The 21,512-nt window shown below is 38.5% G+C and overlaps 1 protein-coding gene across 7 annotated transcripts in view; it reads left to right on the top strand.

Annotated features, from left to right (window-relative positions):
• LOC126088314 (GATOR complex protein Iml1) overlaps window positions 1-21,512 on the top strand; it is a 579,824-nt gene that overhangs the window by 517,553 nt on the left and 40,759 nt on the right. For all 7 annotated transcript variants that reach the window (XM_049906449.1, XM_049906465.1, XM_049906495.1 and 4 more), the window contains one exon: window positions 18,917-19,116. In XM_049906449.1, the coding sequence (XP_049762406.1) occupies window positions 18,917-19,116 (200 nt within the window). The remainder of the gene's footprint in view (window positions 1-18,916; window positions 19,117-21,512) is intronic.

Here is a 21,512-nt window from a genome sequence, read left to right on the forward strand (position 1 = left end):
GGAAGAAAGGTGAAGGAAAAGGACTGGTGAGGTCTAGCAAAAGGGGTAGATTTTGGGAAAGTCACCTAGAACTGCAATAGTCAATTTTATTCCTACTGCCCACCAGTGGGTGTTCCATATTTCACAGTAAGTGCTAGGCAGAAGGTGTTTTTAAAAACATTTTTATTTGATTTCCATATAGTTTTGACATAAAGTATTTGGTAAGTAATTACTAATATTTGTCTTAACTTGCTGTAGCTGTGCTTTATAAATTTTATAAAGTTACTTGCCCACTTTATAAGTCATCATTACTGTGTGACTGGTGGGCAGTTAAAAAATTTTACTACTAAGAGAAATGCAAAAGTGAACGGTAAGTACAAAAGGTTGTTTACCCATACTTTAAATGATCTATTTCCTTATCCTAAGCCTCATTATCTGTTCAGATTCTCGCTAACTCAAAAAATGCTGAATCACTCCCTGGGTTCTCTGTCAGACATTCTACTAACTGTTACTACCACAACCCAAATCACACAACAAAACAGGCCCAAAAAACTTAAAGTTGCAAGTTGCTGGAAGTGTTGCACTGATTGCTACTGCTGCTGCATTCTCCTTGTTTCTGCCCTCATTTGGTCCTGAAATGTGATAATTATGGCCTCTTAATCCAGCCAGGTAGGAAAGCAAGGAAGAGATGGACCAGTGGGGATTTTATACACTTCATTCACTGGTAGAACACAGATTTATTTCACACAGTTTCAATTACATAGCAGCCAGTTAAGCCCTTTTTTTAATTAATTAAAAGCCCAAGCAATGAGACTCATTTAAAATTCAATGCCAGTTTAAATAATTTACAGAAAATTCAAAGTTAATTTTAACCCAAGATGACTTAATATTCTTTAAGGCAAGACGTGCCCTATATAAGACAATAGGGGTAACACTGTAATAAAGACAGACATAAATCTAAACAACAGTACCAGAACAGATCAGAAGGACCTTAATTACCAAATGGTCAAAATAAAACATGATTAAACTCGATTGATCAAAAAAACTAAAACCATATTTAAAACAATGAAAAACGATTTAACACCAATATCTAGGCAAGGCAGTTTTGAACCCAGAAACACATGAATTGAAGTTTTAACACTTTTTTCAGTAACACAAGAACAATTAAGTTACAACAGATTAAGGTGTATATTGTGATCCCAACACATGTCAAAATTTGCTTAAGTCGATGGCCACAGGCTAAAGGATACAAATTCAGAATTATTGCAAGTATAAACTTAACTAAAACAGGGACATTAAGTGGTGTGACTGCCGTTGGAGGAAACAATGCCAAAGACAGACAGCGGTGAGCGCTGCCAAGTGTGTGCACTCCAAATGACGTAAACAGCCAGCTAAGCGAGCTAACGGGCCATGAGTAAGTGGGGCCCAATCCTGGGTATCACGTACCAGCAATGAGGTACAAAAGATTTTTAATTTCAGTTCCCTGCAGCACAAATAATTTTAATTAGAATTCCAACACACAGCCATGCATAAAATAAATAATTCTTAGGGTAGAATTAATTAAACTGAGGTCTTACCAAAAACCATGACAACCAATAGATTTAAGAAATCAGCTACAAATATATTTTTTTAAAATAATTTCAACATTTAAATAGTAATATCATAATTATTTCACACACACACACACACACACACACACACACACACACACACACCACATGTACACATTAGTCCATATCAGTCTGGGGAGAACAAATGCATCCAGGAACAGCCTAAAATTTATCTGAGCCTCGTAAATATAACAGACACACTACATAATCTCTTAGACAGCATAGGCCTTTAACATTAACTTCAAGGCAAATTATAAATAGACCAGTAAAAGAGCATAACTGACACACATTCTGACATGAATAATTAAACATCGAAGATAACTAGTGCCTCCAATTGAAAATGATGTGACCAATAATTTACTTTAAAAATCAGAAGACTTAACGGCAGGCAGACAAGAACAGGTATTGAGTACACTAGTGCGCACTGCCAAACTCCCAAATAAATTTTCTCCTGGAAGACAATGCTTTACACTGGCTAAAGGTTCACAAGCAGCACGGACACATAAGGTTAACACACAAAACAAATTATAATATGATATCAGCCAATGAATCAATAGAAAATGTCTATCAGAATTTGGAATCTCATTGCCCCTCGGATACCACGGAGACATGGGTATCCGTACTTAACAACAGGTGGAAGACAGATCAAAATGGCAGTAAACACTCCCTGACAGGTTGGTGCCCTTCTGATTAACCACAGCACAAGCCACATCGGAACTCAATAACTTATATGGGGTAACATAACCTCAATATTGGTGGCCCACCAAGAGGTAACACCATGACAATGAGGCCCCATGGAAAGCTCGTTACAGCTCATACTGCCCAGTGAACTGGCCACCACACCTGGAGCCACCACACCAGAGGGTGCTGCGATCCAGTGGCAACATGTTAGTCGAAGATTGTAAGAATAGTGACATTGATCCATTGTGAGAAAGCCGTCACAGCTAAACCTCCCCCACCAAAGCTTCTGTGCTGCGCCCTATTGCGGTTTAGGGCTAAAACTAACAACTTAACCTGGCTAAAATGTATTGAAGATACTTGCCAGTCTTATTGTTTTGCACTAGTAAACTGAGTGGACTCAATAACTGAAGAACCCGACAAGGGCCCACGAAGCAGGGACACAGTTTACCAGTAGACTCTAACTTTTGGCCTCACTGCATAGTTAAGTTAGGTATAAACATATTATCATCAATTTTAACCTTAGAGTGGTGCCTGGGGTGGTTATATCTAAGACATTCTCTTCAAAGAGCTAAGTGAATATTCTTCCTAGCCTTACTCCAGTTGCTTCATCAAGAGACCATGAATTGGGTAAGGGAGAGTTAATAGGATAAGACAACATCAAAGAAATTGAGGTGGCCTTAATAGCTTCGTGCTGAGTGGTATTAAACACAACATCAAGTCACAGGATAGAAATGTCCCACTTCTTCTGTGCCTTAGTGTGAAAGATGATAAGTGCCAATTTAAGGTTTCTATTAACCCTGTTGACAGACGATCCCTGGGGCTAATAAGGGGCAGTTTTAAGATGTTGAATGCAGTTTTAAAAACAAATTATTCTGAACCCCTTAGAGACAAATATGGGAATGTTGTCACTAATCAAGCTCTTAGGTGGACCGAAAACAGAAAATATCTTTGTTAGATGTTGAATGGTCAAGCCAGCAGTGACTCTCATACTAGAGTAAATGCATCTACTACCACAAGAATATAATGATACCCGTTCCTGGTATGAAGGAGGGGACCTACATAAGCAATATAATTTTTGTCCATATGACTATCTTCGTGAGTAGAATGCAAAAAACGCTTCCAAGAATTGGGATTAGGCATAACTATTTTGGATTTTTCGCACTGCCTCACCAAATGCTGAACGTCCTTAAACAAGGGAGGCCTGGTAACATGTTCCCCAATTCTTAACAAAGGTTTTATGTAGTCCCATGTGACTCCCTATAACGGAGTTCTGAAAGTAATGTGACATGGCAGGTATTAACTCACTAGGGAGATAAATCTTTAATCCCTTGAGTTGACTGTCCTTACGACAAACAGTGCCCTTGCTCAGAACATCATCGTTAACCTGCTCTCCCTCTTGTAAGCTGCATTTAATAGGTCAAATAACTGGGCCTTGGTCTTGCTTAAGTTTAATGTCAACAAATTACTCTGGAACTTCTGTGAGTATGGCTCCTGTATGCCCGGCCTTATGGACAACATCTGCTGGCTCAGTATGATCATGTTCTCCTGAACATTCTGCTAAGGGCATCAGTGATTTGATTGTCAGTGCCTTTAAAGTGCCTAACTCAGAACTTAAGTACAGATATATGGACAGCCGAATGGGTGATTCTTCCTGTATTTCTGGATCATCCCAGAACCCAATTTAATGCCTGAAAGACTCTATGCTCTAAATAAAATTTGAACTTCTCTTGGGCGAAGAGAACAATGAGGGCTTCCATTCATACACTGAATATGTTAATTGGGCAGGTGATAATCCTCTCGAGGCACAAGTTATAGAGCATCTTTGTCCCTCAAACTCCTGCAAAAGTATAGCGGCCACACCTGAGATTGAAGTGTTAGTTTGAATGGTAAATGGAAGTTCAAAATTAGGAATTTCTTAAACAGGAGGCTTAGCCAGAGCTTCCTCAATGGCTTCAAAGGAGGCTTGTTGGCTTTCATTCCAAACAAAAACTTCTCCTTTCTTACATAAATTATTGAGGGGAGCAGCTAGCTTAGCAAAATTAGGTAAGAATTTCCGAAAAAAAAAAAAAAATTGGCCATATCAATAACCCTGGCTATGCCCTTGTTATTCTTAGGTAGTGGAGAGTTATGCAGATCATACTTACGCTTTTGATCTATTCTGATTCCTCAACCAAAACTAAATGAACCAAAAAGGAGACCTACGATCTAGTCAAGTTGATCTTATATGGTTTGACAGTAAGACCTGCCCCTCTAAAACAAAGTAACACTTGCAGAAGATGAACCAAATCTTCATCAAAGCTTGCACTGCAGTCAACAACATCATCCAAGTAGTTGTAGACATACTTAAATTCTATGTCTCCAAGCACATTAGCTAACAAACAAGGCAATACTGCAGCCCAGGTGGAAAGACCGAATGGAACATGATTAAACTCGTAAAGATTCCAATTGGTACAGAAGATGGTTACATGTTTGCAGTTCTCAGTTAAGGGTATCTGATAATAAGCTTGGTTCAGATCTAAAACAGTAGAATAATGCGCCCCCAAAAACCAAGTAAAACAACTGTGTAGATCCGGTTAAGGAACAGACACTAAGATGACCTTGTCATTGAGAAGCCTATAATCGACAACAGCTGTATAATCACTTCCCTGCATTTTGGGAACTGAGAAGACAGGAGAGACATAAGCGGAGGTGGACACCTTAATAAACCCTTCACGAATCATACCATTGATTATTCCCCCAAGGGATAATGTATTAGGAGCTTGCCTAACAGATACATCATCTTCCAGATGTATCTGCTAATAACACTAAGTCTGTCTGTTAGAACGTCGGGTAAATCCTGAAGAACCTGCAACAACTTCCTACCTCAGTCAATATCTAAGTGAACAAGATAAAAACCAAAACCTTGCTTGTGCACCTTATTAATAAAAAAACCATGCATGACAAGAGCAAAGAGCAATGTGTGCACTAGGACAAAACTTGAAGTAAAACATTTACCCCATAACAGGGGTGCCGACTTATAAAAAATATTGGGAAGGCCCATACTGGGGGTCTTGCTCCGGGAATTTTCTAAATTTAGATGAAAAACAGTGAGTTTTAAAGTTTTTTTAAGCATTTTAGAGTCATATGATCAACATTAGAGCCCCAAAAACTGGACTCTCGATAACTCGGCACTCCGGGAAACTTGACAAGCCTGGCACATTTTTTGGCTTTGAAAAAAGAAACGGACATTAACACGCATGGTATTTTGATAAAAAGCTAATTTAATTTACAGTAATAATCATGCTTATAGACTATTACAGAAAAGTGAATATACAGCTCTGAAAAGACTGAAATTATATTTAAATAAGTCCTAAACTATCATTAAAAGAATAAAACATAAAATATTGCTGTCGCACAGTAATAGCACATTGATTAATAAGTGAAATAGCCAATTTAAGCTTACTCTGAATAAGGCTCATGGTTCATTAAAAAAAACAGTATCTCAAAGTTAATGCTTTAATATAGTTAATAAAATTAATACAGTATGCCTAATACTTTCAGTCAAAAAGTATGTAAATATTGGGTTTTAATTGGGTCTTACACCCTAAAAATATTTAAGTATTTGAAAATAACTAATACAGTACAATAGTAATATAGTAATACAGTACTAAACTAGTACTAATATTTCGAAACTGAAAATTTTATGTTACGTGTGTATTTAATTCTCTATGTTATAAAGCTTTTTAATATTGCTCTAAATGTCATTATTAGGGCTAGAGTGTCTTTAGAAAGGTGCAAATGTCTACCATCTGACTGGATGACTGAATATGAAGTCATTGATGACTGGTTGGATATCCAATTCATACAAAACATCTCAGTGGGCATGAAGAACAGCCAAGTTGTTCAATCGCTTCTGTCCCATTATTGATCGAAGATAGGACTTTATATGTCTAAGGGTGCTAAATAACTGTTCTGCTGTTGCTGCCGTGATTGGAACTACTTGGAGAAGCTTAATGCACTTCACTACTTCACATAACATTTCTCCAACTGCAGTCTCTTGTGTAATGTACTTTCTTACATCACACATGTTTTTTAAGACCTGTTGTTTTGTATTAGCGATGTTGGCTAACAAATTCAAGTGTAAGAAAAACTCAGTTGATTTTTCCAAATTTGTTTCACCTCTGTTTACTAAAAGCAAGCACTCTTGTTCAACTGCAATGACCTGTGTGAGTCCAGTTGCAGCAAAGCACTCAGTAATGCAAGATTGCACCGTTTCACAAACTTCAATGTAAATAGCTTTGTAACCTCTGTTGTGCCACAGGTGATTGTTATGGGACCATTGCTTTTCACAATATATATATAAATGACCTAGTAGACAGTGTCAAAAATTCCATGTGGCTTTTCGTGGATGATGCTTTAGTATACAGAGAAGTTGCAGCATTAGAAAATTGCAGTGAAATGCAGGAAGATCTACAGCGGATAGGCACTTGGTGCAGAGAGTGGCAACTGACCCTTAACACAGACAAATGTAATGTATTGCTAATACATAGCATCCTTTATTGTATGATTATACGATAGCGGAACAAACACTGGTAGCAGTTACTTCTGTAAAATATCTGGGAGTATGCATACGGAACGATTTGAAGTGGAATTATCATATAAAATTAATTGTTAGTAAGGCGGGTGCCAGGTTGAGATTCATTGCGAGAGTCCTTAGAAAATGTAGTCCATCAACAAAGGAAGTGGCTTACAAGACACTCGTTTGACCTATACTTGAGTACTGCTCAGCAGTGTGGGATACGTACCAGGTCGGTTTGACAGAGGAGATAGAGAAGATCCAAAGAAGAGCAGCACATTTCGTCACAGGGTTATTTGTTAAGCGTGATAGTGTTACGGAGATGTTTAGCAAACTAAAGTGGCAGCCTTTGCAAGAGAGATGCTCTGCATCGCGGTGTAGCTTGATGTCCAGGTTTCGAGAGGGTGCGTTTCTGGATGAGGTATCGAATATATTGCTTCCCCCTACTTATACCTCCTGAGGAGATCACGAATGTAAAATTAGAGAGTTTCAAGCGTGCACGGAGGCTTTCCGGTAGTCGTTCTTCTCGCGAACCATACGCGACTGGAACAGGAAAGGGAGGTAATGACAGTGGCATGTAAAGTGCCCTCCGCCACACAATGTTGAGTGGCTTGCAGAATAAATATAAATGTAGATGTAGATGTAGTATTCCTTTGGGGTTTTGAAAGTGTGTGGTGAGCTGGCTTCTTTGTTTCCATACTTCTTTGGTATACTTCGATTCCGAGGAAGTGAAGGATCATCAACTTTTGAAGGTTTTTCTTTTCAACACAAATCCCAAAAGTCTTCATAACTATCACGCCTTCCATTCAACATAAAAATCATGCCCTCATATAATTTTTCCAGGTCAGCAGCACTTAGATGAGGGCACTGAATTTTATCATTGACATCCTCTGCTGGGTTCATTGCATGGCAATAAAGACGTAAAAAGAAATAAGTCTTGAACTGAAACATTGACTCAAGGTAGCCTGCCCATTTGTAACCTGCCTGTTTTGTCCTCTGCAGAAAATGTTTCAAAAAACTCTAGAAGTTCTTCAAAGTTTTTCAATATTCTCAAGATACTATAGTTCAATTCTTTTATCTTGGCGGTTCGCGCATGCCTGCCCAGACGCGGGAGATTGCTGTGTTGCCAGTTGTACGCGCCAAGAGAAGTAGCGCCATAGTACTGTTTGCAAACTTACGTTTAGGGGGGAGCGCGCAGTTTATGAAGTAAAGCCACCATGGCCGCATTAACCCTTTCGCTGCTACAGAGACGTGCTCCCCACATGTGGGCCAAAAATTTGATGTTTACACATCTTCTTGACTGATACCTTCCCCCCATAAATGACTTAATTTTGTTTCGATGTTCAACGCAGTTATTGTGCAGCATTAGATGTAATAAATCATTGCACGAAATTTTGAAGAGTTTGCAGAGGTAAAAGTCCATAGCGTATACTTTCCGTATGGTCGATTTTAGTTGCCACTAGAAATTTCAAAAAATCACATTCAAGCGAATAAAATTCATGAAGTAAGACACTTCGATATTGTTTTTAAATAAAGAGCACTGAGCAAGGTTTGAACTCAGATCCTTTCACTCAGCAGTCATACACTTTAACAATTATGCTAACACAGCTTGTCATTCAATATATCTCCTGGAGGACTTTAAAATATCACGCAAAATACTGACAAACACTGTTGGTATGATCATGAATTACTCACGTTTCGTTAAAGTACAATAGGAAATAAACAATTACCGCTGTTCTTTATTGTGAAAAAGCGGTTAGTGAGAATGATACAAACACCTTTCCATGCTATCGCCTGAATTAGGAGGCTTATTGCTTGTTTGGTTTAATTAATTAACAGAATATGAAGCAATTGGTAAAAAGAGTGCTTTTTCCAAACTTTCTATAAAAGAAAGTCTGCTATCAAGACATTGTTTTTGTTCAATTACTTTATTTATGACTGAACGTTTCTAAAACTGAAGACACGCGTCTGTGCTCTGCACTGCAGTTGAGCTCTGGCAACGTTGTTCTCTGTTCATTGGCTGACTGTGTTTTGTGACGTCAGATGTGCAGAATGAACCTAAACTTGGCCGCCGTCATAAATGACGCGCACTTTAGAAGCTCACATAGTCCATTGAGTCGGGCAAAGAGGTTGTATACCAGCTTGGTCATTGGCGCTCTCATACCGTATGCTTTTGAAAAGTCCCATCCTTTTGTTGAATTCCCCTACAGTGTTTATTAAGTCCTTCACTAAAGCCATAATATCCCTCATAGACATAAGATGGTGGAGACTGTCTACAACTGCCAAATATAAACTGTGAGCAGTGCAGTGCTTTCGGTTGTATATCCAAAACTAACTTTTTTAGTCCTTTGAACTTACTTCTCATATTCGATGCACCATCCTCTTAAGTTATCCATTGAAAACTCAAGACAAGCAAAAACGTCTTTTAAAATACTAAACAGAGAATGTGATTCAGTGTTGGGGGCCTCGTTTAAGCCAATAAAGTCTTTGTTGATGATTAAGGAATCATCGACAGTACAAATACAAAATGACACTTGTTCTTGAACCAAAGAATCACTTGTTTCATCAACCATAACAGAAAAATGCTCAGCCTTCTTGATTGAAGCCAATACCTTTCTCAACACAGACTTTCCTAGTTGATGAATTATCTCATTTTGAATATTGTGGGACTTCCATTTATACCCCAAATGCCCTTATTAATCTTTAAACTCAGGCATGTCATTCTTTCGGAGTTCCAACAATTGAAAGAAATTTGAGTTTACATCTTCTTGCCCTCTCCTTTCCAGTTCTTCTCAGCATAGAAATTGCACAGTCAAGAGCTAAATGGCCTTTCTTCATATCACTATCTAACTGTTCATTCAATTGGGTGGCCACACTTCAGTTAGTGACAGAATTTAGTTTCGAAACACCTTCTTTATGTGTAAACGTATTTTCATGAAGCCGGAATTTTTCCAAAGCCTTTTTCCAGTTAGAAAACCTTACAGAAGTAAATGCATCTTCTTTTTTTGAAGAAAATTGTAATAGATTTTTAGCATCTGCCTCTTCACAAGTTTTGCAAAAAACTTTTTCGGTAGATGCTTCATATTTTAGCCAGGTATATTTGATCAACCAAGACTTCTGAAATGATCTTCCCTTACCAGATTGTCCAGGTTTTGGCTGTGAATGGTTCTCACCTGAAGATGACAAAGCCATTGATGATACAATAATTGTTGGAGGTTGACTTGCAGTATTATAAACTTCCGAGCACGCCTTTTTGGTAACAAATGTGTCCATTGCAAACTTAATTCACAATACACTAAGAGACTAAAGTAAACAAATAAAATATAGTCATATAAAATGTTCTACTAGGCACTAAAGTTGGAACACTTAACACCTCTGTTGCATGCACTGAATGAAACTACCTACACTGAATGACTGCGACAGCAGGGTGGGCTTTATATAGCCGCGGCATCATAATGTCTTGAAGCATCAAGGCGACGCGAGACGGAGGGTTCCAGGCACTTCTGCTCCAGTGATTTTGATGTCACCGCAGCCGCAGCGCTGGCACACCGGCGCTAGACTTTACCCGAAGGTTCGCGCACCGGGACAAATTCTAAGTGTGCCTGTAGCACCGTAACACTGTCATGATTCACACCACTCATTTCCAGTTAACCTGCTTACTACCTTAATAATTATTTGTTTTAACTCATTGCTGAATATATTTAATAGGTAACTATTGTCAAACAAGGAAAATTAAAAATTCAAACAAAATTTTGTGATTTTACAAAGCATAATATAACTAATAACTTTCTTAAATTATTGGGGGGGGCGGGGCCTCCACTCCCACCCCTCCTCCCCCCAAACGAATTTTAGAGGGGGCTCATACCCTCTCAGGCCTCGTGGAGTCGGTACCTGTGCTCAAAAAAAAAAATATTCCAGCATGGCATATAAGATCGCCTACCAAAAGTAAATGGTGAATGAGACCATCAACTACTAACAGATTGACAGGCCATGAAAACTCCAAGATACTAAGTTCCCCCCGTGCTTCAACTATCAAAGGCAACATTTGCCCATTGAAAGCAAGACATCCCCAATCGGAAACTTGCTAGGAGGGCAGCTTGCGAATGGCACAAAACTCAAGAAACCATTTATAATCGAGCAAGGACAAGGTACTACCACAGTCAAGAAGAGCACAAAAAGGCTCGTGCTTAAATTCCACACAGACATAAGGAAGTCTTTCACCCACTGCTGGTCTAATATGGGGGCACTGTTTCGTTGGTTTAGGGGTGCTACAGAAGAATGCTGAAGATAAGGTGGGTAGATCATGTAACTAATGAGGAGGTACTGAATAGGATTGGGGAGAAGAGAAGTTTGTGGCACAACTTGACTAGAAGAAGGGATCGGTTGGTAGGACATGTTTTGAGGCATCAAGGGATCACAAATTTAGCATTGGAGGGCAGTGTGGAGGGTAAAAATCGTAGAGGGAGACCAAGAGATGAATACACTAAGCAGATTCAGAAGGATGTAGGTTGCAGTAGATACTGGGAGATGAAGAAGCTTGGAGCATGGAGAGCTGCATCAAACCAGTCTCAGGACTGAAGACCACAACAACAACAACACCCATGCGCGTAGTGTTCTGGTGTCAGCTGCTTGGATGTGAAGCTATATTGACTGAACAGTCTCGCATCAAATGCCGTGGATTATCATATCAATAACAGCTCCTGACTCTAGGTTAGACATAAGGAACTCTTTCCAAACACACTAGATTCTGGCAAACACTAGGATGGCTATTGCTGGTTTTGTTGCAGCATTCATCGGCCAGCTGCATTTCTTCAATAGAGACAAGCAAATCATCAAGTTCAGCCAGAGAAGTGGATTAGTGGAATAGTTAACCGATGACCCATGAACAGTCCTCTGGTTTCATCCCCCCAAGGACATTACAAACAATGTCCAACTCTGTGACCTGAAGCTCTAAAGTGGTCATGGTAGTGCAAACTCTCTCAATATAATCAGCTAACTTCTCATCAATAGACTGCACACACCAAAAATATTTCTTCTCAATTTATATTTTAATTTGAGGTTGTAGTTTAAGCTGTATTATTCTTTCCCCCAGTTCACTGAATGAAGATTGGGTTAAGAATACCTTGGAAAAAATCCTAGTTAACGACCCTCGAGTTAATGGATATAATAACTCTATAATAATTTTTTGTGAAATGCCTAAAGCATTCGCATGATGTTCAAATCAGGCTGTTAACCGCAAAAAACTCTCAAGCTTGATAAGTTGCTCTACCAAAAGTTCATTGACCCCTCTCAACAGCTGAAGCAGAGGATCAGCAATTTAGCTTACTCATTACCAGTAGACCTACTAGTCGGTAATTGTGGAACGTCAACAGTATTCCACAAAACCTATCTAGTATTACACCCTCATCCTGAATAGCACTTCCTCTCTCTTCTAATCTGAGAAACCTAACCTTAACTTGCAACTCTTTAATTTGGGTAAGCATTTGTTCCACCGAACTACCCTGCTCGGGTTTTAGCTCTAATTACTTCAAGTCGGACACTTGGTTACTCTAATGCACCAACTGGCCTTGCACCCAAACCACTGACTATGGGTAGGTTGATTGGTACTAAGAATGGCAATATTTTGAGCCAATTATAAAAGGGCTGGAGAGTAAAACAATAATAGCTGAACCTACCTCACCTATTCTCTCAGAAGAGATGTTCACCAGGTATTCAGTAGACAGACGTAAATAAACATAATGATAATTCATTTAAATTTTTGTCAGTTACCTGGCACCCATATTTTTAACTCATATTGGAATTGCTCACAGTGAAGCAGAGCTATTCCAGGACATGCCGGAGCCTCTATAGTATGATAACAGTGCTTAGGCCAAGAATTCCTGCACAACCACGTTCTTTGTATACCAATTGAAATGTGATAATTACATATTCCTAATTTGGCCTGGTAGGAAAACCTGGATGCACTGGACCAATGGCCATTTTACACACTTCATTCTCTAATAGAACACAAATTTATTTTTCATGGTTTCAATCAAGTAGCAGCCAATTGAGCCCTTTTTAATTAATTAAAAGCCCAAGAAATGAGACTCATTTAAAATTCAATGACAATTTCAATAATTTACAGAAAATCTAAAGTTAACTTTAACCCAAGATGACTTAATGTTCTTTAAGGCAAGACATGTCCTCTATAAGGCACAGAATGAAATAAGGGTAAACTCGTAATACAGACAGATGTAAATCTAAACAACAGTACCAGAACAAATCAGAAGGGCCAAATTATCAAATGATGAAAATAAAATGTGATTTAAACTTGACTGATCAAAAAATCTAAATCCATACTTAGAACAATGAAAAACAATTTAATGCCAGTATCTAGGCAACATAATTTTGAGCCCAGAAACACAGATAAGTAGAAGATTTAACATATTTTCCAATAAATGAAGAATAATTAAATTACAACAGATTAAGGTGTATTTTGGGATCCAATGCACATCAAAATGTGATTGAAGTGATGGCCACAGACTAATGGATATAAATTCAGAATTATTCCAAATATAAAACTTTATTCCAAGTATAAATTTAACTTGGACAGGAACATAAAGTAGTGTGGCTGTCATTGGAGAAAATGGTGTGAAAGACAGACAGCAGCAAGAGCTGCTGCGTGTGTGCACTCAAAATGAAGTAAACACAGTGCCTATGGGCTAAGCAAACTGAGGGGCCGTGAGTAAGTGGGGCCTGATCCTGCGTAACACATACCAGCAACGAGGTACACAAAATTATTAACAGTAGTTCCCTGCAGAACAAATAATATTAATTAGAATTCCAACACAGTGCCATGCATCAAATAAATAACTCTTGGGGTAGAATTAATTAATCTGAGCTCTTACCAAAAACCATGACAACCAATAGATTTAAGAAACCAGCAACAAATTTTAAATAAATAAATAATTTCAGCGATAAAATAGTAATACCAGATAAACACACACACACACACACACACACACACACACACATCAATAAAGATGATGTGACTTACCAAACGAAAGTGCTGACAGATCGATACACACACAAACAAACACAAACATACACACAAAATTCAAGCTTTTGCAACAAACGGTTGCTTCATCAGGAAAGAGGGAAAGACGAAAGGATGTGGGTTTTAAGGGAGAGGGTAAGGAGTCATTCCCATCCCGGGAGTGGAAAGACTTACCTTAGAGGGAAAAAAGGACATGTATACACTCGCGCACACACACAAATATCCATCCGCACATACACAGACACAAGCAGACATTTGTAAAGGCAAAGAGTTTGGGCAGAGATGTCAGTCGAGGTGGAAGTACAGAGGCAAAGATGTTGTTGAAAGACAGGTGAGGTATGAGCGGCGGCAAATTGAAATTAGAAATTAGCGGAGATTGAGGACTGGCGGATAACTAGAAAAGAGGATATACTGAAGGGCAAGTTCCCATCTCCGGAGTTCTGACAGGTTGGTGTTAGTGGGAAGTATCCAGATAACCTGGATGGTGTGATTTGAGACTTTCTCGGCGTATTCCATTCGTGAAATCTTCTCGGGTGATCAGCCGAGTAAAGGCGTCGTCTTCTCGCAACGTTTCGAAGGGTTTCGTACCCATCATCTTCAAGCGAAGTGTCGAGATGCTGTGTTGCGCGGTCCTATAAAGGCTCCTGGACCAGTGACTGATCCCGGGCGCCGACCAATCAGGTACCTGCGGAATCGGCCGCCGCGCCAGTGGTGGGGGGTTCGCGGCGCGGACCGGGCGTCGAGTCCCTGCCGGTTCCTACTACGTCTTTGACCGCTACCGTGTTCGTGCCGGAGCGTTCTCTTCTAATTTTAGTTAATTCGGGATTCCAAGCTGTACTAAGTTGGAAACCAGTGTCTCGATTGATCAGGTTGCTGTTCAACCGAATTTCTACAGCCTCTTTGAAAACCGAATCCCAAAATCCTTTAGCGTCACACAGCTTCTTCGTACCCTCAAAGAGGAAGGTGTGTCCTTCGTTAAGGCTATGTTCCGCAACCGCCGATTTTTCTGTCTGACCAAGGCGTACATGTCTAATGTGTTCCGAGCGCCTCTGCGTGATGCAGCGCTGCGTTTGTCCGATGTATTTCGTACCACATTCACATTCAATACTGTATACGCCCGGAGTCTGCAGTCCTAGGTGGTCTTTGACTGAGCCAAGTATGTCTTTAATTTTACTTGGGGCATGAAAAATTGTCTTGATGTTGTGTTTCTCCAGAATGCGGGCAATCTTGGCTGTTGGCGGTCCCGCGTATGGTAGAAATGCCAGGCATCTGGTCTCATCTTCTTCTTCCGGTGTGTCTACCTTCCTGCTCTTGTGTAGGGCGCGCGAGATTTGCGTCTCATTATAACCGTTGCTGCGGAAGGTCTTCCTTAGGTGTTGTAACTCAGCAGGTAGGCTGTCATCATCACAGATAGACTTGGCCCTGTGCACAAGTGTGTTAAGCACTGAGTTGCGTTGTGCCGGGTGGTGGCAACTCTGTGCGTGAAGGTATAAATCCGTATGTGTCTTCTTCCTATACACAGCGTGACCCAAGGTGCCATCAGGGTGCTTCTTGATTAGAATGTCAAGGAAGGGCAAGAATCCGTTTTCTTCCACCTCCATAGTGAATTGTATGTACAACATGACACAGGTCGATAGACACACAAACAAACACAAACGTACACACAAAATTCAAGCTTTCGCAACAAACGGTTGCTTCGTCAGGAAAGAGGGAAGGAGTCTGCATTTATCTGTTGTGGTATTCGGATCTTTAATAATATGCTTGCTGTAATATCTGGTGTTTATTGTTTGATCCTGTATTGCAATCATGAATCCTTCCGTCTCACTGTATATATTGCCTTTTCTTAGCCATGTGCTGGATGCGTCTTGATCTATGTGTGGCTGTGTTAGATGATACGGGTGCTTGCCATGTAGTGTTTTCTTTTTCCAATTTACTTTCTTCATATCTGTTGATGTTATGTGATCTAAAGGGTTGTAGAGGTGGTTTTGAAATTGTAGTGGTGTAGCCGATGTATTTATACGAGTGACTGCTTTGTGTATTTCGCTAGTTTCTGCTCGTTCTATAAAGAATTTTCTTAAATTGTCTACCTGTCCATAATGTAGGTTTTTTATGTCAGTAAATCCCCTTCCTCCTTCCTTTCTGCTTACTGTGAATCTTTCTGTTGCTGAATGTATGTGATGTATTCTATATTTGTGGCATTGTGATCGTGTAAGTGTATTGAGTGCTTCTAGGTCTGTGTTACTCCATTTCACTACTCCAAATGAGTAGGTCAATATTGGTATAGCATAGGTATTTATAGCTTTTTGTCTTGGTTCTTGCTGTCAATTCTGTTTTCAGTATTTTTGTTAGTCTTTGTCTATATTTTTCTTTTAGTTCTTCTTTAATGTTTGCATTATCCATTCCTATTTTTTGTCTGTATCCTAGATATTTATAGGCATCTGTTTTTTCCATCACTTCTATGCAGTCGCTATGGTTATCCAATATGTAATCTTCTTGTTTAGTATGTTTTCCCTTGACTATGCTATTTTTCTTACATTTGTCTGTTTCAAATCATCTGTTTATATCATTGCTGAATACTTCTGTTATCTTTAGTAATTGGTTGAGTTGTTGATTTGTTGCTGCCAGTAGTTTTAGATCATCCATGCATAGCAAATGTGTGATTTTGTGTTGGTATGTACCAGTAATATTGTATCCATAATTTGTATTATTTAGCACGTTGGATAGTGGGTTCAGAGCAAGGCAGAACCAGAAAGGACTTAATGAGTCTTCTTGGTATATTCCACGCTTAATCTGTATTGGCTGTGATGTGATAGTATTTGAATTTGTTTGGATATTAAGTGTGGTTTTCCAATTTTTCATTACTATATTTAGGAACTGTATCAATTTAGGATCTACTTTGGGTATTTCCAATATTTGTAGTAACCATGAGTGGGGTACACTATCAAAAGCTTTTTGGTAATCAATGTATGCGTAGTGTAGCGACCTTTGTTTAGTTTTAGTTTAGTGTGTCACCTCGGCATCTATTATCAGTTGTTCTTTACATCCTCTTGCTCCTTTGCAACAGCCTTTTTGTTCTTCATTTATAATTTTGTTCTGTGTTGTATGTGTCATTAATTTCTGTGTAATGACTGAAGTTAATATTTTGTATATTGTTGGTAGGTATATTATGGGGCGATATTTAGCTGGGTTTGCTGTGTCTGCTTGATCTTTAGGTTTCAGATAAGTTATTCCATGTGTAAGTGTATCAGGGAATGTGTATGGGTCTGCAATGTAACTGTTAAATAATTTAGTTAGATGTGAATGCGTTGAGGTGAACTTCTTTGTTGTTGTTGTTGTTGTTGCTGTTAATTATTATCTTCACTACTATAAAAGACAAGTTGTAGTTTAACATTGTTACCAAAAATCTCACAAAGTTCATGACTGATTTACTTCAGATTTTTGCACAATACTCAAACATTCAGATATACATAGGCTGCAAATTTGTTAATATATGTGGTATATAAATATATGTGTAAAGTCAATACTTCTAAATGAAGACAAGTCATAGTCTAATGTTGTTATGCAAATTCTCAAGAGGTTATTAACTGGTTTATTTAAGATTTCTGCATGATAGTCTGATAAGCATTTGGATGGATGTGGGCGACACTTTTTTTCATATGTATAAGGTATTCAAGTATTTCTGTACCGTATAAGTGGAAAAAGTTGTTAGCAAAAATCTTGAAAATTTGTTCACTGATTTTCCTCTAATTTTTACACAGTACGCTAATACACAATCAGAAGGACATATACAACATATTTTTTTGTCATTTAAAAAGAAACATTGTTGGCAAAAATCGTGAAAATTTCTTGACCAATTTAATTCATATTTTTATACTAGAACCCAATAAATGTTTGGATTGACATAAGCTACATATTTTTGTGGAAACACACACAGTACTCTGTTAAACATTTGGATAGACTCAGGCTATATTTGTTATTACGTATATGGTCTATACTACTATATAAAAACAAGACATGTAACATTGTTACCAAAAGTCTCGAAAATTTGCTGGCTGACTGAATTTTTACACAATATTGTATTAAAGAATATATATACTTAAATATATGTAGTATATAAATTTATTTCAGATACAATAAGCAAATGTTCTTGGCAAAAGTCATGGAAAGTTCATAATTGATTTCATTCGAATAAACTGACTGGTGGGGGGGGGGGGGGGGGGCGTTTCTGTGCTGTAAAAATATGTGGTTTAGTTTCCGATCTCACAGTCAATTTTAACTATAATATCAGGGCATTTAAACCATTAAAAAATTGTTTATCCTATACATATTCTTTCTCCTTATATAACATGTGCACACACAACATTGTACTGTTTCATTTTACTTATTTTACTTTTTACATATGGTTTTAACAGAAAACAGGAAACTTACATTTATGGCTTACTGGCTCACAAGCTTAATGCTATTATGGAATCCGAATCATCCACAATTTTCTAATCCTAACTTTTTGCGAGTTAAAACCCTACAAAATACTGCCATTGAAGCTACTATCTTCACAGTAACAGCAGCTGGGCAGTTCTCTCTTATACTCTCATACATTAATGATCCCAACTCATTTACATACTCACTTTGAACGACTTCAATTTCCAATCAAGATTTCCTTTGCAACACCAATAAACAAGGCTCAGAGTCAGAGAGAGAGGGAGGAAAGAGGAGGTGGTCATAGGGGGGAGGGGGGGGGGTGGAAGAGGGTGGAAGAAGGAAATGGGAGAAGAATTACAGAGAGAGGATGGAGGAGTTGATGGACAAAGAATGGGAGGAGGCAGGGGAGATGGATAAAAAGAGGGGGGGGGGGGGGGGATATGGACAGAGACCAGATTAGGATGTAGATCCAACTACCATACATATTTAGCAGTTGTGAAGGATTGCTTGGTTCACTAGTAATAAATAACAGTAATAATTGTCACTACTACTAATATTACTACTATATTTAAATTGCTTGTTCGTGAATTTTCATGGACTGGATATGATTAAAAGACACTTACTTTCTCTTTGTAGAATATCCTGTGGAGACATGGAAACAGAGATTATTTCTCTTCCAAGAATCTATAATTGAAAGATTTGGCTTCATACACTGTGCGAGTGAAGGCCACAACAATAATTCACTAGCAACAGACAGTGGTGGTGTATCTCATCATAATATATATGTTCATGTTACCGGAAATGTTTTTATACTGATACCTTCACAACATTGTCAGGTAAATACATCCTATGTTTTCAGTGCTTTATGTGAAGAAGTGAAATTAGTGTTTGTTCTCCATAAAAATAATTTTATATTTGTAGCTTGAACATGGATAGTAACAGTATTCTGATAAATAGTTTTTACTCTATTTATGTGTGAGAGCTGCATCAATATTTTAACACAACAGAATTTTACATGTCTCCTGTCACTGAATGGTTGGTAGAGAAATTACACATAAAAAGTGATAGAAAGTGAAAAACTTGTAGCATGTAATGTGAAAGCTGTTCATAAAGGTTAAGTGTTATAAAAGTTAGTATTTAAGGTACTTTGCTGATCCAGTGTATGTGAAATGCTTTAAATTTCATAAAGTACATTTACGTGACACCTGAGTATTGTGCTGTTGTGTGGAAAATACAAACATTGAAATGAATTACAGATGATGTAACATATTGTAGATGCTGTAACTGCTGTTTATTGTTCTCACAAGGGAATGGTTCAATAAGATATGCCAAAACCGGCCCTGATTTTTTTTTTTTACCGAGGAAGAAGGCAATGAAAGAAATATGCTGCCAAAATTTTAGCTGCTAAGAGGCACTGCAAGTATTTTGTAAAAAATGTTGAAGTTATACATTTTTGTTGCGCGAAGAACAGCATATAACAGCGATTTGTACTGCCCTGCACGCCAAGCACACGACTCAGCAAATCACTTGTGCAGCGCCACATAGCAAAATTATCCAGAGTTCACAGACAACGATTTTAAACACCTAAAGCCTTGTGTACTGAGGAGTGAATGGAAGTGAACATGTGTGAATGAGAATTTGCAGAAAATTCACTACCATTTGTTTGTATATGGGTAGAATCGTTTTTACTAGAGGGAACAGAAGAGAATAAGAGGTAGCAAACATTGACTATGAACAATGTGTTTTTAGTTTTTGGAGCTAATATACGATGTACAGCATGCAGTTTTACCGTATGGTTCAATGATGATGGTGTCCTATTGGGTAAAATATTCCAGAGGTAAAATAGTCCCGTTTGGATCTCTGGGTGGGGACTACTCAAGAGGACGTCGATATCAGGAGAAACAAAACTGGCATTCTACGGATCGGAGTGTGGAATTTCAGATCCCTTAATTGGGCAGGTGGGTTAGAAAATTTAAAAAGGGAAATGGATAGATTAAAGTTAGATATAGTGGGAATTAGTGAAGTTCGATGGCAGGAGGAACAAGATTTCTGGTCAGGTGAATATGGGGTTACAGATACATAATCAAATACAGGTAATGGAGGAGTAAGCTTAATAATGAATAAAAAATAGGAGCACAGGTAAGCAACTGTGAACAGCATAGTGAACGCATTATTGTACAGGGTGTATTCAACCCGGGACAACCGGGAGATCTGGGAAAAACCCAAGAATTTTTTAGAATTCCAGGAATTTTTAATTGTTTTTGTTTTCAGTTAAATTTTTGCAATTTTGTCCGGTAAGAACCGATACTCTAACAAAGGGTAGTACTGTATCCCGCTACTGCAGATTAATACTGCAGCAATAAAACATGAACGAGAGAAAAAATGAAAATGAAACTTAAATTGCAAAGGAATGTGCCATACACAACAACAAAACACAGTGCTCATACAAGTGTCTGCCAACAGCAAAATGTGTCAAAGGAAGACTATGCAATGCTTCATAACAAGAAATTGTCTCTGATGAGTGTGACGTCACAACTGTTTACGTTAGGTTCACTGTTTCAATATAGCAGTTAGGTGCAGGATCGTGCACATGTGCAGTTGAGTATTGCCTTCTCCCGCTTCTGGCTGCAGAAATGTGGCTGTTGGTTGTGTAAGCAGTCACACAGACAGCTAGATGCTACCGGGAAAAATTTTACTGACGTGCCCAAGCTGCTAGATTCATGCATGCACAGCAGCCTGTATCTAGGAGGGGGGAGGGGGGGGGGGACAAATTCATATTTTTGAGGGAAAAAACCTTGTTTCACAAAGCACCTAGCATCCAGTGCACATTGGTCTATCGGTTATTCATATGACTTTGAAACGCATCCCTGTCGCTTTTTGAACACATTCGAAGTTGATTTCTGAAGGATTTGTGAATGCGTGCATAGTGTACTTGATGTCTGTCAGGGGAATCCTTGTTGCATCTAGAAATAAACTTTCCTGCAGACAACAGGGGCTCTATGAGCTGAGCGGAGTAAAGCCGAATGGATGAATGCCAACCGCTGTCTGATTATGCGGTTGATTGGGTTTGCAAATGATGAGCGTTGTAATAATTACTAGCGAAATCCATAGGTTGAGACTACCAGAGTGGAAATAAACTACTAACAGGTAATAAAGATTACGTATTATCTTCTTGGTGTATCCAAGACAATGAAATTTTGACAGAAAAGTTTTGGCCAGATCACTATACTAG

This window comes from Schistocerca cancellata, chromosome 1, assembly GCF_023864275.1.
Source record: "Schistocerca cancellata isolate TAMUIC-IGC-003103 chromosome 1, iqSchCanc2.1, whole genome shotgun sequence".
Classification (NCBI taxonomy): Eukaryota; Metazoa; Arthropoda; class Insecta; order Orthoptera; family Acrididae; genus Schistocerca; species Schistocerca cancellata.